The sequence below is a fragment of the Euprymna scolopes genome, chromosome 5 (assembly GCF_053919585.1).
Source record: "Euprymna scolopes isolate OS-2025 chromosome 5, ASM5391958v1, whole genome shotgun sequence".
NCBI lineage: Eukaryota > Metazoa > Mollusca > Cephalopoda > Sepiida > Sepiolidae > Euprymna > Euprymna scolopes.
Genome location: NC_136486.1, coordinates 103,965,580 through 103,991,609, shown reverse-complemented (window position 1 = coordinate 103,991,609; position 26,030 = coordinate 103,965,580). Strand labels below are relative to the sequence as shown.

The 26,030-nt window shown below is 33.3% G+C and overlaps 1 protein-coding gene across 10 annotated transcripts in view; it reads left to right on the top strand.

Annotated features, from left to right (window-relative positions):
- The window catches only part of LOC145276941 (S phase cyclin A-associated protein in the endoplasmic reticulum-like), a 559,542-nt gene that overhangs the window by 215,348 nt on the left and 318,164 nt on the right, over positions 1-26,030 (top strand). For 2 of the 10 annotated variants that reach the window (XM_080128438.1, XM_080128437.1), the window contains exon 1: positions 16,309-17,067. The exons of 7 other annotated variants lie outside the window; for them this stretch is intronic. In XM_080128438.1, coding sequence (XP_079984564.1) covers positions 16,819-17,067 — 249 coding nt within the window. In that variant the 5' untranslated portion in view covers positions 16,309-16,818. Of the gene's footprint in view, positions 1-15,557; positions 15,667-16,308; positions 17,068-26,030 lie in introns of those variants that run through there. One more of the 10 variants, XM_080128446.1, reaches the window with a different exon arrangement.

The window sequence follows — 26,030 nt, the reverse complement described above, 5'->3', positions numbered from 1 at the left end:
GCTTGTCTCGCATATCGTGCCTGAGATGGCAATATAAGCCTGTAGAAGCAGATTCGTCGAATTAAGTGTAAACCGCAACGTAATTACTTTCATTAAACTTTTGCATGTTAAAACCTACTAAGGCCCTTAATTCACAGTTTCCGTGAGTAGAGTTATGCCCCTTTGAAGTCGAAAAACGTATTGAATAATGTGATTACGAAGCCATTGTATTTAAAAGGTCTCTTTTAGAAAGAAACTGTAAATTACGATTGCGAATACAACTGTCCCATTTTTTCAACCGAATAAATCCTTATAAATAACATTTTCTTTAACGTTCCATTTTTTTACTAGTTATACGCATTTTATTTGATTAAATTAACCTTAAAATAGAAACCACGTTTTTTTTGTTTTGTTAGGAATAGATATAAATACATATGCGTGTGCATACATTTGTGTACATCTCTCTCTCTCTCTCTCTCTCTCTCTCTCTCTCTCTCTCTCTCTCTCTCTCTCTCATACATACATACATACATACATACATACATACATATATATATATATATATATATATATATATATATATATATATATATATATATATATATATATATATATTTCCCCCAAACCTCTGGTCTTGATGAAGGGAAGACTAAACCCTTGCTGCTATGGTTTCAAATGATCTGAAATAACAATGAGGGGAGACTTGATTCCATATGTTTCTCATATGTTATATATCCCCTCTTTTGGAAATAGGGTACGATTATGAATATCTCCAGTATCAAATAATTCTTATACACTGTGAGATTTACTTTATGTATGAAAACCAAAGAGGAGAGATATAACGCATGAGAAATATTTGGAATCAAGTTTCGCCTTACTGCTATTTCAGAGCATTTGAAACCATAACAGCAAGTTTTAATCTCTCCTCCATCAAGGCTAGAAGTTTTTGGGAAGTATCAGATATTTTGTAATTCATATGCAAAACAAAGAAAACAAATGACCATGATCGAGACATTTTATGGCTGTAAAAAGTGGCCAAAATAGGCTTTGGCTGATAGATAATCCCCTTAATGTGCGACCTTAAAGCGACTGTCACATAGCCCACTACACAATTCAGGTCATTAGCTTTCCAACGAGCCTTCATTTGTTAAATTCTTATCAAGAGTCGCTGATATTTGGAACTTATAAAATTGCTCCCAAAAATGGTATATATATATATATATATATATATATATATATATATATATATATATATATATATACTCGCAGCCAAATTGAATATTGAAATGCTCATATCTTTGGTTCCATGGGGTGAAACTACATGAAAATTTGAAGGCTTTTTGAAGATTATTATACTTTTCTATGGTATATATTTTATGACAATTGGTAAAAAAAGAACCTATATTTTCAAACCAATAAAATATGCTCAAATTTGCCTACATTTGAATATATATAGTGTCCTGGCAGACCAACTTCAGTTTTGCTGCTTTGGGATAAATTATGCTTTTGCTTGGTTGTCTTCCCTATGGCCTTGCCAGACAACTTATATATATACATATATATATATATATATATATATATATATATATATATATATATATATATATATATATATACTTTAATGTATGCAGTTTTAACATTTTTTTTATTATAGAGCAAATACTCCATTGATTATTATATTGTACCCAACATACAGTAGTGATTTCAACAGTTAAACAAGAACAAAATATGACTCTGAATTTGTTACCATCTCAAATTTTAACGCCATAACGTCAATTCTAGCAAATTTATCAAACTTAATGCCTAAGGCTGGAATGCTATATGTTTTAGTTTCGATTCTAGGTGATGGCACCCAAGTCCTTCTTTTTAACTTTTAAAATCACTACTATATACTGGGTACAATATAATAGTCAAAGCAGTATTAACTCTGTAATAATAAATACAAAATCTACATACATTAAAGTATCATATTTAAACATATCTTATGACCGGCCAATGCCGGGTGGTCTGCTAGTATATAATGTGTGTGTGCGTGTGTGTGTGTGTGTGCATTGATTTTTTTTGTTACTCTAAAAAGAAAGAAAGGCACAGATAATAATAACGGTAATTCCACTACTATTAATAATGGCACATTTGTAAATTAATGCCCTTACCTAAAACACCCACAAAAAAAGAGATTCTACTTTTTAGCTGAGTATGTGTGAACACTTTGAAAGCTTAGCAAAAAGAAAAAAAAAACAGTAATTTCTAATTTACAGTGGGAGATAAGTTTCACATATAAATTTAACATAAAATGATCATCATTTCTGAGCTTGTTCTAATGTTTTAGGAAATGTTCATTAATTATTTCTGCCACTAATTCTATGCCCAACTGGTAAGGTTGTAAAACTATGTGTAATCACTAAAAAAAAAGGGACCAAGCAGGGATTAAGGACCCCGGCCAGCTTCACTTAGAAAAGAGCAGATTTCGGGTGACACCACTTTAACCTTCACATTGGTATGTTCGAGTGGTTTTCATGAACAAGAATGCAATTTTTATATATTTACACAACTTGAATTAATCTTTGGATTTATATTTTTTATGAAAAAAAAAATTAAATAAATAAAATAAATAAATATTTGTTTTTAATAAAATTATTTACAACAAAATTTGAATTGATATTTTTACCATGTTTTAAATGAATATCACATTTAAAATTGTCGCCGCTAAGTTGTTTACAAGTAATCTTCTATATCTTCTATAAAAACAGAGATGTGTGTGCCACAGACGATTTCTGATTGGTTAATCCAATAATCACATCTCCTAAAAAACTATGGTTCGTAGGCTCTTAACTTTACCATAAAATATTATGGCTTTATTTATTGTCCATCTTGGAAGGGTTTAATTTTTTCCTAACTTGCGATTTACAAATTACAAAAATACGAAACTAACTTACAATCTAACAATCGAACCTCCGACATCACGGCCGCCATTATGAAACTAAACTAAAAAAAAAAAAAACGCGCGTTCACTCGTGGTTTGGGTACTTGTGCAGTTTTCCATTGACATTAAAAAATGGAAATATTTTTAAAAAATATATATTGTACGTACTCGTCATGGGATAAAGTTTTCCTACAGAAAAAATCACGTAATTTCATCAAGTAGTTATTTTTTTATAGCGAAAAAAGAAAAAAATCAACGCTACAAGCGAAATTAAACAGAAAGTTCAAGTAGGGGGATTTCCCCCCCTTTTTTTTTTATAGCGAGGCCAAATTTCGCGAATTTGGCCTTTTTTTTAAAGCAGTTTGGCCTTCAAAACTTCTGTTTGGCCATTTTCTTCACCGATGAAATAAAAAAAGCAAATAAAAACAACGCAATAAAACTTTTAAAAATACGGCACACTTTTATTGTTCTTGTTTGTTTTTTTTGGTAATTTTCCTTATTTTTTTATTTTTACAAGATAATACTATTAAATGGACACTATTATGCCAAATTAGCCCCCCCCCCAAAAAAAATGCACAAAAATTCGAGATTTAAGGTTTTGACGAGATAATTTAGCGAATTGTCCGGACTATTGCGAGATAACCATCCATTATTTTTTCCTGAAATTTTGCCACAAATTGTATTTCATTACATAGATGTGCATAGTAACAACATTTCTTTGCCGAAAATTCCCGTTGCGTCTCCAGCTTTCATCGGTGAAGAAAAAGGCCAAACAGAAATTTTGAAGGCCAAACTGCTTTAAAAAAAGGCCAAATTCGCGAAATTTGGCCTTTTTTAAAAGCAGTTTGGCCTTCAAAATTTCTGTTTGGCCATTTTCTGTACCGATGAAATAAAAAAAGCAAATAAAAACAACGCAATAAAACTTTTAAAAATACGGCACACTTTTATTGTTCTTGTTTTTTTTTTTTGGTAATTTTCCTTATTTTTTTATTTTTTCAAGATAATACTATTAAATGGACACTATTATGCCAAATTAGCCCCCCCCCAAAAAAAAAAATGCACAAAAATTCGAGATTTATGGTTTTGACGAGATAATTTAGCGAATTGTCCGGACTATTGCGAGATAACCATCCATTAGTTTTTCCTGAAATTTTGCCACAAATTGTATTTCATTACATAGATGTGCATAGTAACAACATTTCTTTGCCGAAAATTCCCGTTGCGTCTCCAGATTTCATCGGTGAAGAAAAAGGCCAAACAGAAATTTTGAAGGCCAAACTGCTTTAAAAAAAGGCCAAATTCGCGAAATTTGGCCTCGCTATAAAAAAAAGGGAACTCCCCCTACTTGAACTTTCTGTTTGGTTAAGAATCAAGATGGCTGAATTATTAATTACTCGCTTATAAGACTATCATTACACACAAAAAAATATAGATTTATTTTTGGGTAAAGTTCCCCCGGGTTTTCCTTTCACTTGAGTAAATAATGGTCTTTTGTTATATATATGGCGTACTATTATCCTTATATATATGATGTTTATGTTTATAACAACATCTTAATATGGCGCTGCCGCTGCTGATCCGTAGTCGTTTCGACTGACGGATGCCACACACATGTTTATATATATATATATATATATATATATATAAGTGTCTGTGTGTGTCTGTGTGCATTTCCCTACGCTAAAACTCTGTCAATTTTAAGCCTAGAGATTCGAAATTTGATATACAGGGTACTGAGATTTGGGAAAATCGATGTGATAGGTTTTCGACAGAAATTTGGCGATTAAGTGGTCAATATTCAACGATTTGACCTTTGAGAACTCTACCAAACTCCTCCTAAAATTTTGGGTCTAAACAGTAAACACGTGATATTTTAGATATAGATTCCTTGGACATGGATCTAACTTATTAACTTTACTTGATCCCTAAACAATAAATGTTAAGAGGTCATAATAGGGGTCAAAGTTTTTAAAAATTGACCGTTTTTTTTTCTCAGCATTAACCTCAAAACACCTGGGCAACGCCGGGCACTGATTGCTAGTATATTTATATATTTACAAAAAAAACCAAAAAAACAAAGCAAAAAATAAAATAATAATATTAATAACCGGCATAATAATTGAAAATTTAAAACTTTGTAAATAAAACTATTCAAGCAAAAGTTTTTAAAAACAGAAACAAATATAAAATAACTGATTTGTTTGGGTGTTTGCAAATGTTTTGCAGATTTTTGCAACCAAGATTTTTTTTTTCTTATGTAGAGTCTGTTTCCTTCTGTGTGCGTTTTTAATACAAATCAATATTTATTTAATTATTCTTTTAAAATATTTTTCACATCTCGGTTCTTTATACTTGTTACTTGTATTTCTGATTTTATTATGCATAAAAATTGACTCAGTCTAGAAAGATTTCTCCTTTTTCACTGACTGCCAACATGAGACATGTGTCCTAAATTTTCAATTATTACATTTTTTTTAATTATTATTATTATTATTATTATTATTATTATTATTATTATTTCTTTTATTTTGTAAATATATAAACACATAAAAATCAATTCAATACACTCTGTGTATAATTTGATCGATTCTTGATGGAGAGTGTGTTTATTAACAAAATTTTATAATTAAACTATTTAAACCAAGGTAAAAATATCCATCCAAATTTTGGTTTAAATATATATATATATATATATATATATATATATATATATATATATATTAATCATGTTCACCCCTTCCAAAGAATATCACCACTTGGACATAAGGGGGTTTCTACTTGGGGCCATGTCTAGGAAAGATTAAAAAGATATTTGTTTACGTTACATTTAAACTTCTGCATATCAGTACAGCCAGGGCAGCAGGAAGGGAATTCCAAAGTCTAGCTGTTCGAGGGAAGAAACTATTAGAATAGAAAGCTTTCTGGCATTTAGGGACAACAACAGTGAAGGGGTGAGATCTTATTGCTAAGCAGGTTTGTCAGGGATATGTATGTCGAGGGGGTACAAGTGAAACGAGTTCATTAGAACACATTCCATTAAAATATTTTTAAGACAGGCATAGTGATGCAACATTGCGGCGATGGGACAGGGGCTGGAGCTTAGTTGATAAAGTGGGACCGATTAGATTGACAACTCTTTTTTGGACTTTATCTAAGAGAGAGAGACTAGTGGTAGATGCACCAGCCCAGATGTGGCCACAATACTCCATGCATGGGCGAATGGTGGCCTTGTAAAGGTACAGGATACTCTCAGGCATGAGTTTTATTTTAAAAATTGTAAATAAATGCGCCCTGCATAAAAAAAAAAATCAATCTTGGTCATAAATAAAGGATGTAACTCGCTTTTATTATTATATCTTTAATAAAAATATCAATTCGTGAAAATCTACCTGGAAATTAAAACGTTTTGTAAATATATAAACGCAGACTATATTATGAAAATCCACTCGAACATTTAAGTTTTACTTGTATTGTTGCTAAAGTTAATGTTTTAAAGTATAATTAAATAAATATTGATTTCTATTAAAAACACACACATTAATAATTAAATAAATATTCTATTTCTATTAAAAACACACACAGAAAAAACGAACTCTACATAAAAAAAAATTTAGCTTGGTTGTGAAAATCCACAAAACATTCACAAACATCCAAGCAAATAGGTTATTTTATATTTGTTTCTGCCCTTAAAAACTTTGGTTTAAATAGTTTTATTTAAAAGGTTCTAAATTTTCAATTATTATGCTGGTTATTTTTTGTTTTGTTTCATAAATATATAAATATATTACTTATAGACAACTACTTGCCAACGACAATTTTTAATGTAGTATCCGTTCGAAAAAAAATAATATCAATCTAAATTTTGGCTTAAATAATTTTATTAAAAAAAATTATTTATTTATTTTTTATTCAATTCTTTTTTAATAAAAAATATCAATCCAAAGATTAATTAAACTCTGTAAATATATAAAACACGCACTCTTGGTCATGAAAATCGCTCGAACATACCAAGGTGAAGGTTTGTGGGAGCCTTTCCTAGTCTCACACAAAAACACGCGTTCACATCTCAAGCTATATTACTTGTCATATACATACGCGCGCACAAACATACGTGCGCACGTCCACACACGTACATATATTCACGTTTGCGTACATACACTCACATTCACGTGTATACGCACACATGCTAACGTACACACATGTACTCACACACGTGCACACGTATGCACACAAGGACAACGTCACTTCCCCTTTCAAAGGAAATCCACACATGTGCAAAAGACCACTGGAAACAAGTATAAAAGCAAGAGACTTAGCTCTCGAGCTGAGCAGTCGCCGGACCATTCGTCCCCTTTCGGGGCGCCCGCGTGCGTCACGTCCCCTGCGACTATGTATGGGGCACGAGCTAACAGACAGTATGTGCACTTTATATGCTTTCTCTCTCCATGGCCTGGATTGACTTTTTCTCATTCTCTCTCTCTCTCTCTCTCTATACTACAACAGACTTTCCTCCTCACCAACTAACAGCAAGAGACGCACACCAAACTGGATTGACTTTCTTTCTTTCTCTCTCTACAACAATAGACTTTCTCCTTCTCACCAGTAAACAGCGAGAGACGAACGCGGACATGAACATGTGTTGTACCCTTTTCTTTCACTTGTTTCTTCACGAAATAAATCCTAGTTCGTTTAATTCAAGTAAACACATTGTTCGTTCCTTCCTCAAAGCAATTCATTTTTCCTTTCCCAATTCAAATCATTTCTCCTATTTTGTACGACTGGGGGATATGTATAGGTTAAAGCGGCCTCACGCAAAATCTGTTCTTTTCTAAGTGAAGCCGGCCAGGGTTCTTAATCCCTGCTTGGTCTAAAAAAAAAGTATAATTCCCCAACACATAAAAATGTCTCCCAGAATTTATCTCCCAGAGAAAAATAACAATTTTTGGTTAATTGCTCTAAAATGTTAAAATGTCTAAGAAACGGAAGGTCATTTATATTAAATTAATATGTGAAACTGCTCCCTAATTCTAAATTATTATTATTATTATTTATTTATTTATTTGTTATTTTTTTCTAATAATCTTTTTTGTTGTTTCCGTCCTACAAAGATTTTGAAGTATCCACATGTAATCTCTTAAAAGAGTAGAATCTCATCTTAATTTGTGTGTGTGTGTATGTATGTGTTTTGAAAATACACTTGCATTTTAATGTTGGCAACTTTTCACCGTCTTTCACGCACATCTCGTTAGGGAATTTATCGGAGTGTATTGAATTGACCTACTACAATAATAATACTAAGGAGTTCCTTTACAAGGATACATTAAAATATAAGTTCAGATATGAAACAAAGTTTAATAAAAGAATATTAGTAATCAAATTTAATTCATAAAACACATTACAAATGTCTTTAAAATAGTTTTAAAAATACACTTACATTTTAATGTTAGCAAATTTTAGACCGCCAATGGAAGAGAAACCACCAAATGAGTTCAATAATATTAATATCAAAGAATCATTTTTTATTGGTCCGTGATTTTGTTACCTTCTATCTCCATCCCAAAGAACGTTTTATATGTTTTAAAAAATTGTTTTAGTATCTGTTCTTCAGATGCTGCACTTCCATTTCTTGTTCTCTTTCGGCGGAGGAGAAATCCTTCACGACTGAGACAATTTTTATTTTTGTACCTTTTCTCCACGTTAAAAAACGACCCTGGTGTCTAACTCTGTCCCGTGGAGAGGCATAGTAAATAGGTACAATCAGTATACAGACATGGAGGGAGAGAAGAGGGGAATCTAACTCTAGAAGAAAACGATGGATGCGTTAACTGCCTGTTGCCAGGGAATTCCTAAGTCAAGTAAATAATATAGACATGGAAAGTCATCAAGATCAAAGAACAGGCACCAAACGTTTTTTTTTTTTTTTTTCTGGCACAGAGGCGTGAAAATTCACAAACTAATTTGTACTTAATTTAGTTTTTGAAAATGTCTCAAGTTGTTTTTTTTTTTTTTTTTCACATATTTTGGTGACCCCTGGTAAGATTTGCTGGAGCTAGCTATTGACAGAAACCAATTGTACAAAAAAAGATATCAGACAAACATCCAGGCTTTTTGGAACCTTGTAAATTAAGTGCATTCTTTTAAAGGTTACTAAACTAATTTATGCAAGATTTCAATTTTTGATTTTTAAGCAAGTAAAATAAATTTACATCATATTTTAATGTTTTGATCTGTAGGTTTTAGATTTACTGATACTTTAAACAAATACTTATCATTAGTACTAACAATGGAAAATTAAGTTTAAAAAATATTACAAGAATCGTATTTGAAATGGAGCAACAATTTTTCCAATTCAAATACCGATTCCAATACCCCCAAAGTTTCGATTTTTCCAATTCTTGATTCTAATTTTGACTAATCGTCCCAATACTAATGACTATACAACAAATACTACACTACTTCCCATGAATTTAGCATTGAATAATATTACATTAGTCTTAAATAGTATCGTTAACTCAATCAAGTGCTAAAAGATAGTAATAGTATAGGGCCGGATTCAGAAAGGCAAATACCAAATCTCCAATGTATACAAAATTTTTAGCTTGAAGAAAATATTTGTACATATTTTTGAGAATTTTCGTTTTGTAATTTTTTTTCATTTGGTTTTATTTCTGTTGAAAATAACATCTATTTCATGAGTTTTTTTTTTTTTCGGGGAGGGGGGGGTCTTCATATCTCATAAAGATAATATTAGACATTCTTTCGTTTTACAGTTTCCAACCAAAATGGTTGATGATTTCGATCCAAAATACACCTTCAAAAAAGATAACATTCTCTGGCTCAGTTTCACCAGTGGAATCTCTCAAAATATCCTTGTTAAAAATACGAGAGAATCAAAACAATATACAGGGGTTGGACAAAACAATGAAAACACCTTGTGAATTTTGCATTAATTGATAGGTGTTTTAAAACTTATGAAAATTAAAATGTTAGTTTCATGTTTGTAGCAAGATAAAAGTCTGGCTGGCGAGGTCCCAAGAATAGCTGCAGGGTCATTGAGAGGAAAAAATATGCTGGTGTAAGAGCTTTTCTGCCCTCCCCCTTTCTAACACTGGTCATATCTAGATTATTCAGTTGCACTATAATATATGTTCTGAGTAATGAATAATGATAAAATAAAATTAGAAAGCCATAAGGAAGCCCGCAGCTGCCATCTTTTATATTTGGCTAAAATTCAAGGGTAGCAATGCAATTCGATTACAGAGATTTTGTTTGTATTCAAAATAATTAAACCTTTTTAATCACTAAACATCGAAAAATTTGATTTTCTTAATTAAAAAAAACACTGCTTGATCAATTTACGTGATTTTTTGAATATGACATCTTCATTTCATGATGATTACATACATCATAGAGATGTTTCCTGTATTTTTGTTTTTCAATCAAGTGCAATTCTAAATAAGCGCCAGATTTTTTTTTTCACTCAGAACATATAATAGAGTGCAACTGAATTGTCTAAATATGACCAGTCTTGAAAGGGGGATGAAGAAAAGGTCTTGCACCAGCACATTTTTTTCCTCCCAAAAACCCTATAGAGACATTCCTAGAACCACACCAGAAAGACTCGTATCTTGTTGAAAACATGAAACTAACATTTTGGTATTTTTTAAAAATTTTTATAGGTTTAAAACACCTATAAATTGATAAAAAATTCAAAATGTGTTTCCATTATTTTGTCCAACCCCTGTATCTGGCTTGATTATCAAGATATTTTTTGCAGTCATCAACATGATCTCTGATAAAAAAAGGGAAATAAAACCGTAATATGATTGATTAATTACCAGCAACTTCTGCAGCGGAGAACTTTCACTTTCTACTAAGCAAGCATCAGTGAAAACTGACTAAAAGTAATTTTTAAAAATCAGAAATCTCAAATCATTTTTTTTTTTTCATAAATGTCTTTGGAGAAAAAACTCCAAATTTCTGGTTAATTTCAACAGCAATCTTACAATAAAATCTGAATTCTTTACCAGGAAAAAATATCTCACATATTTCAGCAAAAGTTGACTTTCAGAAATAAATTCATTATTTTTTTTTAATATAGATTTTCCATTGCTCACAGACAAAACTTGTCATTTGTAGAGTGACAGGAGTGAATATTATAAGAAACCAGCTTATCATATTGGAGGCCACAAATTTTGGTGTACAAGATCTGTCATACAATTGATATGCTTGGAAAAGAATAAGAACAAAACATTTGTATTTTTTCCGAGTGTAGTGATGCTGACTATTTGGTATGCCTAATTAACAAAGGAGTATGAAAGTGTATATATATATATATATATATATATATATATATATATATATATATATATATATGATTAATTTCATATTTATGGTTTCTTTTAATGCATTAACCTTCAAAATTTATTATATATTTTGCAAACCTCTTTCCTCTGATGAAAAGAATTACATTTTTCAAAACCCTGCGGAATAAGGTCTTTCTTGTTTATTTGTACTCCTTGTTGGATAATTAAAATGTTGTATACCTTCATTACAGGTTTATAATATTTTTTGAAAATTTTAATAAATTTTCAATAATAAGATTATTATATATATATATATATATATATATATATATATATATACCTATAAAGCTACATTTTTTCTTGCACAGACATGTTAAAAGCCTATTTTTTTTTTCAATTTTAAAATTATCAAAATAAACTTATTAATATACTCAGCCATGGATATGCGAGCGACTTTATGAATATTAACTAATTTGCATATTACTTCAAAAAACGAACGTTCATTAATCAATTATTCATTTTTTATTATTTATTCTTGGATGATTTAACTATTATGCTCAAATCTATTAATGCATATTTTCTGCATTATGCATAATTGCATAGAATTTAGGATGAAACCGTTCTAGCACATGAACATTTATTCATATATATCTATATAAAAGTGACCTTGTTTTTGTGTGTGCGGAACATCTCAGCCAAACTTTTCTCTGAAATTTTAGTCTATAAGGCTTGAAACTTGATATATAGAGTGTTTGGATATGTGGAACACTTTCGATTTGGTTTTTAGCTCATAAAAATTACTGCTAAAAGGTCAAAGGTTTCCTATGTTTAATGTCAAATAATGGATTCATATTTGTTATGAGCTTTGGTTACATTAAAAGATAACAAAGTGAAAGAACCAAGAAAGTGAAAGGGACAAGCAGAAGAAATAACAAGGGAAAATAAACATATATTAAATACTAGCCTAGGTGCCCGGCATTGCCCGAGTGTGTTGAGGTGTGTGTTGAGAAAAAAAAAAAGTAGGCAGGCAGGCTCGAACCCGAACTGTAAAAGAGGAAAAGGACATGAAAAAAAAGTGACGTCTTTGCTGTTGTGTCCATCCCCAAACCGGAAGTGGCAAAGGTCGAAATTAAGGTTAGTCAATCGAAAAGAGTTGCGAAAATATCGGCGAAAAAAGCGACCCCTCCTTGTAGAAAACTGTTGGTGAAGGAATTAATGTTTTGGGCCAATTTTTTGACATATGTCATCTGAAAGTTCAAGGTTTAAGATGATACTGGTTTCGCCACGTGCCGACATATCTGTCAAAAGTTTTTAGCAGACATAAAAATAAATAAATACAGACGTTTGCCCATTTATTTTAAAGAAGATGGCAATAAAATCTCTAAAATCTCAAGTGAAGAGTTACTTTATTCAAGGGTAGGTAATCCGTGACAGCAGGTTTAGGAAAACAAGGGAGATCCCTCTCAACAGAAAACGACTTAAAACAAGGTTTAACTGCCTTGTCCCTGGACATATATTTAAAGACAATTAAACATTACACATACATTCCTCATGAATATGTGGATGATACCGCATATGTACATACGTAAGAGTATATGTCTGCAAGTATTTGTACTCGTATGCATGAGTATGTGGTTCGTTTTTTGTGTGTGGTTCATTTTTAGCACAATGTTCAATAACAGTTTCAAACATACACAGCATAATTTCATCCATTTCATTGCAGTTGATTTTCTTCACTTTGAAGTATTTTTTAGATGTTCATTGAGGAAAACTAATTTCTGTTGGATGTTTTTAAATTTTAGATTTTCTTTTGTTTTTCTGATTACTGTTTATTTTCATTATGGCTGTAAATATTCAGGTTGACAGGAGTCTGCATACCTAATTTTCCTTAACTTTTTCATTAATAGTCTTCGTCTGGTCTGTTACATGTCATTATAACATGATTCGGTCTGAGGGGTTGAATGAGTTGCCAACCCCTGCTCTAGATCGACAGTCAATTCTTTCTGTTGTACTACAGCTGATTAATATGAAATAACGATTAATGATTTATAAAGTTTCTTGTGGAAAAGGCTATATATATATATATATATATATATATATATATATATATATATATATATAAAACATTAAAGTCTATGCACACAATTTTATTTTACGATTTATTAGAACAACCAAAAGTAAAGAGTTAATAGTCAAAGTATCCATGAACGTTCTAGACTAAGAAACAGAAAAAAAACAGTTATTTTATCTGTAAGTAAATGAGTATACATCTTTATTTCGACTGTTGTCGTGTATTGTTATTATTTACAAACTAAGGCAAATACATTTCTCCTGTCTTTGTGCTAATCATCTTTTGTGATCATCCTTTTGTTCCCATTAGCTCCTTACATAAAGTGACTTAATACCTTGTCTCAAGAGATTTCCATAATAGAAAAGATTTTTTGTTATACAGGGTGTCCGTAAAGTTACTATACAGTCTTACAAGTTACTATACAGACACCCTGTAATACACAGTACAGTAAGATATTGTATTAAAATATTTATTTGTAACAAAAGAAATAAAAAGAAATAACACCTTTATGTTTATAAAAATCTCAGAAAATACACGTGTTACATCCGAAAAGACTGTAACAATCAAGGCAAACAATTTTTATGACAAATATTCAAATTGGAGGCCTTCAGCTTTAATACATTCTTGACAACGTGACACCACACTCTTAATTAAATAAACCTGTAAAAAAATAAATATTAACTATTAATACAAATATAATACAATAAAACAATAAGACTGTATAGTAACTTTACGGACACCCTGTATATATTACTAGCGGGAGTGCCCGTCATTGCCTGAATGTGTCGAGGTGGTGTAGTAAGGAAGGTGGGGGTGGGGATAAAAAAGTGGTAGAAGTGAGGGGAATCAAAACAACAGTAGGCAGATTGGGTGGAGAGAGGTGTTAAAAAAAATTGGTTGTAGGCAGGCAGGCCCAAACCCGTAATGTGAAGGAGAAAAAGAAGGTTAAACAGACGTAACATCTTAGCCAATGCATCCATGGCAAAACTGGAAGTTGCGAGCATTGAAATTAAGGTTAGTCAATCCAACAGAGACGATAACTTATGAAAATGTTGGCCAAAAAAGCGACCCCTCCTTGTAGAAAACTGCCCAGTTGAGGATGAAGTAATTAATGTTTTTAGCCAATTTTTTTTATATTTGTTGTCCGAAAAATTGAGCTTCAAAACGATATTGATCTCGTCAGGATCCGTCGTGTGTGTCAAAAGTTTTTGGCAGGCATACATACATACATACATACATACATGTATATATACATACATTCAAACAAACCGACGATTAAGATTTAGACTACCCGTGACCCATTGGGTCAGTATGTCATATTAGCTATAGAATTCATGTATGAGTGTGACACTTGTGACGTAAAGAGAATAGTTTTTTTGTTGACATAACAGAAACATTTCTATGAAATTATATTAAAATGAAAAATCACGGATGGATCACTCAAACATGAAAAAAAAATCCTCCCTATTCGTGTAAAGTTACCTATTTTTCCAAATAATCTCTCAAAAATCGAAAATTAAACATGATTTTCCTACGGATCGAACGCCGGCGAAAGTCATTTAGTAGCAAAAACGCACATGAACCTACTGATGAGAAATATAAGAATGAAAAACCCATATTGGAATCCTTCAACCAAGTTATAGAAACTTAAAATCTAAAAAAAATAATTAATAAAACCTGAAGCAAAAAAATAAAACCTAAATAAATAAAATAAAATAAAATAAAACTAATATTGAAACAGATTAGTAAATGTGTCAACAAATTTACCGTTCTCACACAACTATTTTGTATCTAGAAATGTAAACAAAACATAAAAAAAGAAGGAAGGAAGGAAAAGACACGGATAGAGAGTAGCAGTAGTAATCTTGGCTTTACTACAATTGTTCTTATGTTTGTTAACGGGTTAAAGTTGCTTAGTTGTAAGAAAATAGCGACAGTATAGTTGTAATAAAGAATAGTTGCAAAACACCCCCACTCTTCTCATGTTAAATAATAATTTCGAAATAATAACGTTAATACTTCAGTGCACTGGTCAAAATCTGCAAAAGAAGCGATTTGTGTTTATTTGTTTATGTTGTTATGGGTTAATGTTTATACGCGTATGCGCAACCGGATGTAGCAACAGGCAGCAGTTATCACAATCCTTGACAATTGACATAGATTATTTGTGATGTCACATTGCTCTTGACAATTAGTGTTCATACTTTATGATGTCATCAATTTTCAAGTATATATATATATATATATATATATATATATATATATATATAATGTGTGTGTGTGTTTCAGCTTTAAGACAGTTTTATGAATTTACTAGCAGCAGTCCTATGAAACGTTGGATCGTCTTGTTGGTCTATAGAGTCGCCTTTTAAAACATCCATTTTCAAGTATTTATATATATTTCTTTCTTGATGATAATTCTTTCATATATACATTCTTCCAATTCACTTCCTTTGCCTCCCTCTCTCTTCATCTTAACCCCATTGTTTCTCTTATAAACCGCCCTTTAATTACGTCATTAGCCTTTTGTTACGTCATCCATTGTGCACGGCATCTCCCCTCCCCTTTCTTTTTGTTTACCTATTCCAGTTCATACAAGCAAAATAATAAATAAGATTCACATAAATTTATAAGCATTTTGAATACATATTTGTGTGCGTGTGTTAACTAACTAAGCTAATCTCAATCAAAAACCCAAATATTTTAATTACACAAACAACACAAACGCACTGCACAGCCAATCCAGCAGAGCAAAATCCACTCACTAATAATAATAAAAAACAAGAACTGAAAACAAATGTGCGGTATACATTGGAAAATGGGAAACAAAAATAATTTCTATATGCAATAATTAAATTCATATATAACCTTTTAACGCGTGGCATGTAGTACAAGGTAGGTAAGTTTTTTTTATTTTTTTTAGTCGGTGCGTTATTGAGAGTGATCTCCCTTGTATTCCTAAACCCGCTGTTACGGATTACCTGCCCTTGAATAAAGTAACTCTTCACTTGAATATGTTTAGAGATTTAATTGCCATATTCCAAGCGCCACTCTTACTCAGCTTATCATGCACAATAACTGAAGGGGGGGAAAATAGACTAAATCTGTTGCAGTACCGACAAAAAAAAAAAAAAAAAAAAACTGCAGAAAACAAAAGAATAAGACTTTTCTCCTCCTACTACCACTTTCAGTAAAAAGAAAGCGTTTAGTGCTGAGTGTTTTAGTTGCATCTGCATCACTTATTGCATTATTAGTAACCATATTCCGACGGATATCACGTTTTCTTGTATCAATTTATGTTCTGTAATAATGTGGTAGAAATATTCTTTTTTAAAAACGGAGGGAGCTGCGCTTGGATGCGATTGTATGCATTCAATCTCTCCCGTCCGCTAAGCACCTCGAAATGCGTACCTTTTTTATTTTTAATTATACGTTTCCCTTCATTATTTTGATATAATTAAGAACAGGAGAAATTGAGCCGAATAGTTTAAGTAGCTCTTTCTTTCAAAAAAAGAAAATTAACCCAAGAAGACGGGAGAATGAGCGAGTCCAGGCGAAGAAAGCAGACCCAGAATAATAATAATAATAATAATAATAATAATAGTAGTAATGTCGATCACCACTATGTTCTCCCAAATCGCAGCACCACGTCTTCGAGCCAGATGCCAGCAAACGGATGGGGTGACGGGAACCAGTCTTCGGTTCCTATCATGCATTATTACCAGTCCCATCAAAGAAGCCGAAGGAGTACCATGATGATGGCCCTTAACCAAAACAATGGTAGATATGTAAGTACAGTGATTTTATCCGGTCTTCAGGCTAGGATCAAAAGTGGGCTATTTTATAGAATTACTCCTATCTGCAATTTCACCCAGACTAGCGGTAAAATTAACGGAGGTTTAACCATACCACTAACCCTTAAGTTCGAATATTATTCGAAACTCCCCTTAACAATACCATAAACCCTAAGTAAGAATCCACCCGATTGTATACGAGAGTGATTCTATAAAATTACCTCGAATAATAGTAGCAAAGTCTTTGAACGTTGATGATAATATAAGAAAGATAGCGTAGTTCAATCTCTCCCGTCCGCTAAGCACCCCGAAATGTGTACCTATTGACATTTGGGAGTCAAATACGTGAGATGGTGATTGTAAGGACTGTGTGTGCGTTTAAATAGATCTTTTAGATTAGGATGAAGGAAAAAAAAAAAGATGGGAATTCTTGGAAAAGTGGATAAATATGGTATAAAGGCCATTGAACCCGACTTCCGCTTACTTCCGTAAATCTTAAATCGATTGTTTTGCATATTTTTTTTCGGTACTTATGCAGAAAACAGATTGTGCTATTTTGTAAGTTAAATTTAAATTGAGAGTATTTTTGTTATTAAATTGTTAGTGAAAGTACAGAAATAGTTAGATAAAAATGGGCTCCTCATCCCCCATGTTAAGAACGAGTTTTTAACTAATGTTATTTCCGCAGGTCCGTAACTATTCTGCATAAGTACCATTTTTTTTTTTTAATTCTAAAATACGCAATTTGGTAAATTTTCAGATTAGGTCCACCCACCTCAACAATTTTCTTTTGACTTGTATAGATTTTCGACTATACTGAATACGGAAATCGCATTGAAATTTTGCAGAAATAAGTAGTTATAGAGATATAAAAAGTTGTATTATGCATTGTATTCTTTGGCGGCCATCTTTTGGTATTATTATACAAACACCGTGACAGCGAATTAGTAAAATCTTTTACGTAGTATTCTGTTACGTTTCGGTGTGCTGAACACGAATCTGAAAACTGGGTTAGGGTTAGGGTTAGGGTACATTTTTTTCTACTAATTCGCTGTCACGGTATTTGTATAAATTTACCCATCTTTTTACGTGCGTGCGCGCGCCATAAACAAATCTGCGCGCGTAACAAAGCTGGCCACCAAAGAATACAATGCATAAAACAACTTATTATATCTCGATAACTACTTATTTCTGCAAAATTTCAATGCGATTTTTGTATTCAGCATAATCAAAAACCTATCCAAGTCGTCATTTAAAAGAAAATTGTGGAGGTGGACCTAATCTGAAAAAATACCCGCAAATTTTTATAAAAATTTATATAAATCCGACATGACTCTGCGAGTATTGAAATTCTCTTAATACCAATTCATTACAAGAATCGAATCTTGACTTTAATTAAGATGATAAAAAAAAACAAAAAAGAAAGAAAAAAAAAGGACCTCCTGGCCTGTGATTCTGGGTCCAAGTGTTAGTAAGTCGGAAAAAATCCTTCTCGACTGGGGCAATTTTATTTTTTATCTCAATCGATAGCTCCCCTTTTTTTTTCTTTTTTTTTTGAGGGAGGGAGGGGGTATCTAGAAATCCCTCATCCCACAAACATTAGAAACCGACCTTCTTCTAAATTAGTTCTCTTAAAAACTGCTAAATAGGGACACTAATCCCTCTTCAAACACTTTTATGGTTTGCAATATTAAAACAAAATGGTACCCCCTGAAAGAATGTGAAACGATTCTGGTACTTCACGGGGAACGTGGACACACACCACATAAACGTTTTTTTTTTTTTTTTTTTTTTTTTTTTTAATGACTACTCCCTGAAAGCGCATGCACAAAAGGTTTTCGTTGGTTTATTTAATCACGAAAACTGTTTTTGAAGTACTATTTGAGGCAAAAGAAAAAAGGATAAACGCATTTGAATAATATTTATGTCAGCAAAAGTTGTCCCGGTTCATTTTCTGTAGTAGCACCCAATATTATATATATATATATATATATATATATATAGGGAATAAATGCTTCAAAATGTAGTATCTGTTCATTCGATCTCAGAAGGCGATCATCCTCCAGCATCACATCCTGATTTCGAAGGGCTATGGGTTCATTTTCTGTTGCCCTAAGGTGCTGTCTGTACTGCTGTGCTGTGCTCTTGTTCGTGAGAAGGGATATCCGACAGGTCTATAGTTTTTATCTCACACCCATCCTCAATCCAGATTATCCCCCTCCTTTTTTCCTCGAATCAATCTTGTTTAATTTTGCCCTCGTGGGGAGTCAATAACTATATCTGAAGTTGTCTCAAACTATTACTACTACTTGTGCAATTGTGCATATATACACTTTTACTACTGCTGTACTAGTGCTGCTGCTGCTGCTGCAGTACAAGCACCTTGTGTGATGTCTGGATTATTAATTTATATTCTGTCTAAAATTAATCAAGTCGTCTGTTTCTCCGACGTAACACCTACCTTACTATATGATTGATTAAACAAAGAACTACACACTCTTCAAAAATTGAAATAATAATAACGATAAAAAAATAATTCGACGTATCAGTCACTTCGTTTTTTTTTTTTTCATTCTAATTGACAAAAAGCAAATATTATTGAAGCCGACCAACACCTTCCTAAATGTTGAGTCAGTTACGATCATATGGTTATTTTTTGTCATGTCTATAAAATATATAAGTATTTGGTACTTATACAGAAAAATGTCCGTGCTATTTTCTTTTAGATATACTTTTCAAGCTCAATTCAATTTTTCCCGGTAGCCTTTATTGGCGGACCCGACCCCCGTACGAGAGTAGTGCCCACCCCCTAAAAATGCGTGTTTTTACCTTTGTTTGAAAAATGTTTTTGCCGACGATTATCAGATTAGACTTAACTATCATATTAGCAGAAAAAAAGGTACTGGTCGCGGTAAGAGTTCCCTGCCGAACACCCTCCAAAAACAATGATGTCTCCCGTTTCTCGCGCAGCCGCAAAGGACATGTTTTAGTTGCCATAGTAACAACACTTTTTATCGACATTGTTTTACTGTTTAAAGACATTACTACACATTTATTAATAATATCTCACTTTTAATCACTTTTATCGACTTTTTAAAACTTTTTTTTTTACTCTTTTTAAATGACAACGTTAATGTTTATGAATATTGAAATAAAACATTACTACACATTTTATCGACTTTTTCTTTTATGAAACTTATCGGCGGTTCTTGAAATTTACTTACCACAAAACTTGTCGGCGGTTCTTGAAATTTACTTACCACAAAACTTGTCGGCGGTTCTTGAAATTTACTTACCACAAAATGATGATAGAATAATAAATTTACTTACGTTTAATCAATGTTATTTTCTTTTTTAAATAGCATTTTCTTTTTAAATGACGACGTTTTTACTGTTTATGAATATTAAAAGAAAAATAATTACTAAACATTTATTAATAAGAAAATGGGTGCTAGTGCAGAGAGTGCACTTATGATCCGCGCTATATTTTAAATCGTATTTCTAAGCTTAAAGTTTAATGTTTTTTTATTCAATTGTAAGGTTAAAGTAGAGAATAGGTACAAAACACCCTCCCCGTGTTAAGAATGGCTTTTTAAATTTGTACCTATTCTCTACTTTAACCTTACAATTGAATAAAAAAAACATTAAACTTTAAGCTTAGAAATACGATTTAAAATATAGCGCGGATAGTGCACTTTCAAATTTTGAAAAAAAAAAAAAAAAAAAAAAAAAAAAAATTCAATGATTTTTAAGGGGGTTCACTTTCTTCGTCATAACATTCTAATCACGTGACACATCGGTAAAGAAATGGACAGTAAGTCAGGTAGCAATGAAATAGGACGTTATAACGAGAAAGGGAACCTCCTTTTTTTAAGTCATTAATTTATTCTATTTCGTAATTTTTTCTATGATAATCGTCGACAAAAAGTTAAATAAAAATATAAAACACGCATTTTTAGGGGGTGAGCACCCTCGTACAGGTCCGCCCCTTGGCTTATTAAATTGTTAGGCGAAAAATATAGAATAGTTTCAAAACGACCCCCCCTCTCCGTTTTAAGAATGGGTTTCTGTAAATATTAACGTTATTATTTCAGCACAGTTCGTATTCTGAAACCAACTGTTTATTATACCTCTTGATTTTGGTTATTCTAAATTTCCTCCTCACGAGGGCAAAGTTAGACAGAAGGTCGTTTTTTTATGCTGGGGGAGGAGAGGAGATCTAGCTTCCTCCATAAGGAACTAAGGAACACTGTGAATGGGATTAAAATTGGCCCAATCAACAAGAATCTTTTCTCCTGATCGGAGACAACAATCTTAGTCAGAATGTCAAAAAAAAAAAAAAAAAAATCCAAATATAATGAACATGTTAAATGTTTCATCAGACAGAACACAAATGTCATTATTTGTGCATTCTTCGAGTGTATTCTTAAAATGATTTCCATTTTGGCACTTCTGCATTTTAGCACCCCCAATAAAACAGTACGATGGCTTGGACCCTATTACTTATTTTAATTAGTGTTAATTTATTTCAAAAGTTTAATTAACGGTGCTTTGCTTCTTCTGTAGATTACAGACTGTGCTAAAGTAATAACGTAATTTTGTTAATGTTAGAAATGTATTCTTAACATAGGGGAGGGGCCGGAGGGGGGGTGCTTTTACCGGGATGCTAGAATGCAGAAGTGACTATCATTTGAGTTTCCGTAGTGTGTAATGGCTGCTAAATCTGTAATCGGAAGTTTCGATCGGGTTTCCCCCCCCCCGAATCCGGTAGTTATGCAATCGCACTATTCTTTTAATAGTATTTTCAAGTTAAAGTTTTACATTTTTTTTTTTACATTAAATTGTTAGATGAAAGTGTAGAATACTTACAAAATTGTAATTATTTTTAAAAATTTGCAATTTTTTTTTTTTTTTTTGTGTGTATGGTAAGTTTGGTAACTAAGGCAACCATTCTTTCTTTATCTTTGACGTCTTAAAATTACTCACGCAAAAAATTTTATAGTCCTAAACTGAAAAGAATAAAACTGTTGTAAAAAAAACAATAAAATACAATAAAATTGAACAATAAACAATAATTACAAAACAAAAGCAATTGCTCATTTCCAAATAAAATGACCGGACATGAACAATGCGCACCCCCTTATAAAGTTTTTTCTTTACGTATTTTTTTTTTTTTTTTTTTTTTTTTTTTTCATTTTTATATATATATATATATATTTTTTTTTTTATTTCAGCGAGTTATTATCGATTGGGCACTAAACTACTAGATTATCAGAAACAAGGAGATAAAAATGGTCAGTATGTAGACATTTAAAAGGGGTGCTCAGTTTTTAATTACAGCCTTCTAGTAAATCAATCCCCCATATTGGAAACGCTCGACAAGAACACGACACGTGCGAGTTTTATTTTTATTCGTTTTTAATTTGTTGAAACTTAATGAAAATTATTTTTGAAAAGAGCAGGTGTTTTTTTTTTGGGGGGGGGGGGCATTGGAGAGCCCTGTCTGCTCTGTGCAAAGGAAGTTTTTTTTTTTTTTTTTTAGATGGGGGCAGGGATTCATATCTAGATAAGGTTGTACTCTATTTGTCCTGCAGTTGTTTACTGTCTGACAATGAATAAGACCTGAAAAAGGTAAAGGGAAAACAGAAAACACAATAGTAATCCTCTATCAACCCCCAAGTCTTTGCGTATGTGTTGATGCTAATGTTAGATGGGACAAGCCCAAAGACTGACAAAATGACAGCAATAGGCAAGAGGGACAGGAATCTGTATAAGTACATGGGAAAACATTATGTTGAGTGGATCTGGCCGGGAGTTGACTCAGGATTACTGTGGGTTTTCAATTGTTAGGAGATAGGCCTTGAACCATTTTGGTGTAATTTTAGCATGGCCTGATCTCTTCGGTGTGCGTATACCAGCTAGGAAGGGCTGGGTTGTTGGCTGACTGGAAGGCCCTATATTCTGAGGTTGGCTTGGCGATACGGGGTTATCCGGAATTACATGGTTATTAGCAGTTGATTGAGTGATGTCCGGCATTGTTGGCTCACTATGTGGAACTCTGGGTGGTATGTTCTGTGAGGACATCAATTTGGTAGGATATACGGGAATAATAGGGGCCTTTGGCTCCATGACTTTGAGTGATGTTGTGGTATTGTCATTTGCAATGGTTGTTGGTGTCCTGGTGGGGGGCAACATGGTACAATCTAAGATCATCTGTGATTGTCAGCCTTGAGGGAGGGAGTTGCACCAGAATATACTTTTGCAGGAATTTTCTGTTCTGAAGTGTCACTTGCTTAGATCCGTCAATGCTTATTACATATTGATTGAATTGGCGGACTTTGATTATTACTTAAGTTTTATCCCATTTGCACAGATAAGGATGGACCTAGTTTTGAATGTGCACATGATCACCAATGACCAGTGGTGGGAGCCTTTACATATGCTCCAATAGCCTCTCAGCACAGCGCATGTGCTGGTTTCGTAGGGTTTCTTCATTTGCTTGCCAAGTGCGGCGTCACGTGTTATGTGGTTGATAATTTCCAGGTATAATGGGTATAAAGTTGTGAATGGGACGACTGAAGATACACATGGCTGGTGACAGCTTGGTATCTTGATCTGGTGTATTTCTGTACTGTAACAGGACGCTGGAATGAATTTATATTGATGGTTCATTTTGAGCCTGTGTTGTCCATGAGGAGGCGTTTTACAGTCTTGACACCAATCTCCGCTCTGCAATTGCTGTGAGGGAATTCTACCGAGGATAACCTGTGGTGAACACTCTAATTAGTGAGGAATTGCCTAGTGCTGTTAGCGGTATACCCTGTTCCACTGTCGGAAGCTCACTCCACAGGTATACCATTAGTTATAAAGATCAGTCTTAGGCAGAAATAAGTCCCTGAGGATCTCTCAACTTTGGGCCGGTTGGAATAGTTGTCCACCACAACTAGGTAGTGATGTCATTGATAAGTGAAGAAATATGCACAGAAGTGCTGAAAGGGGTATTCTGGGCTCATTGAGAGGATTGGAGCTTTTGGGTTTGATCGTGCATTCTGATTACATTGCAGGCAGTTTATACAATGTGACATAATCCCTGGACAAGATACCAAGCTTCGACCTTTGCAATCATAGATGTTACACCTTGGTGAGTCAAGTCTAGAGTAGCGAGTATCTCGTCTTGTAATGACGGTGGGATGACGATGCGGTTCTTATAGACTATAACACCACCTGTAGCATAGATTGTTACAGAACAAAAAATACTCCTGAATGTGGTGTGGCATTTCGTGGCGAAATTCAGACATGCCAGATTTTATAAGGTTGGCTAGTTCAAGCATATGTTCGTCAATAGCGGTGGCCATGCACACTTTGTGCCATGTGACGGCTTTGAGTTTTAGTGTCCAGTGATGCGGCTGCCATTGCAATGACACTTTCTTCAGTGTCACATTCGATGGTGTCATAGGTTTTGAGGTCAAATAGTACTTGGGTTGAGTGTTGGAAAAATTTGTGGTCTGAGAACGGATGCCAGGTGGTTGGGTAGTATGAATTTTACAGGTTCACTCGTCGGATGGCGTGACAGGCAGGCAGTGGTGTGATGCTTTACTTCGGGGATGTTGACCATCGTAAATCTGTCTGGTAGTGTTTGGTAATTTTTTGTCATTTCTATTCTGTTGTTTTTATGTGCTGGTAAGTCAATGCCCAGAGCTGTGTGATCTCCAGGAAGAGCCTCTACCATTAGATTTATGAATCGTTGATGTTTGGAGTTCTGATTGATCCAAGTGTTGGAAAGACTGTCATAAACGTGGTGATCAAGTTGTATGCTGGTCTGTTGCTCTTTATGCCAGCCACTGTTGGTTGGTGCTGTGGGTTTTACTTTTAGATGAGCCATCATTGACGTTACATAGAGAGTTAAAAAACAGTGTTCCCTTTCGTGGACTTTTCGAGTTGTGTTATTTGAGTATGATTAGGGGCTCCTTTATATGTTTTTAAAGTGGTTGTCTCGATAATAGTATTAACACCTGTGTCTAAAGGCTATGCATTGAGTTCTGTGGATATGTACAATGCTTTTTATATTATGACCACGTTTACCACAGTAGGAACATGGTCTTTGTTTGTCTTCGAGTTGGTGTTTAGTTCTCTGGTGATCATGCAGCTTCCACTGAATAGGTGGTTAACAATTTTGAGGCAGATCGCTTACCAGCCTCTTTAGCCTCAATAAATTGAAACACCTCTTCTAATGACATGTCCTGGTTTCTATTTCCCAGTAGCTCTAGTTGAATATCAGGAGCCGTAATCCCTCAGCTATGCATATCGCGTATGATGTCATCAGTGTAGTTCATGTTGTAATTACAGCTGGGGTGTGTGATATATGAACTTGCATATATCTGCCGAAGTGGCATACCGATTCGTCACGATCTTGCATGTTGTCACCCATGCAACCATTGGGTTTTCTTCTTGGACGGCTAACTTCTGGATGGCACACATGATCTCATCCATGGGTTTGTTTGTGAGTTCCCACCTGATGTGCAAGTGAGATCCCCATGTAGTGGCTCGTAACTGCATTCCAATAGTTGGATTAATTCTTTATGTCCGGATATCTTTGTGGCAGCCACATAATCGGCCTAGCATGTTTGAAAGTAGGCTCAGTGTTTGGTAGTACTGGGTGTGGTTATGGTTGGCTGTTTAAGATTTTTAACTGTGGCCGCATGAGTAGAGGCACCAACAGTATATATGGTGCCATAGGTTGTCAGGAGTGCTGCCATAATAGCTGCGTCAAGGTCTGATGTGATGTAGTTGCATGCTGGGAAGGGGCACTTTATGGCAGACATGGTAACTCAATTGGAATTCGGTTGTCTTGTTCATAGATAAGGTTGTACTCTATTTGTCCAGCAGTTGTTTATTGTCTACTGACAATGAACAAGACCTGAAAGATGTAAAAAGAAAACATTTAGAATTACACAATA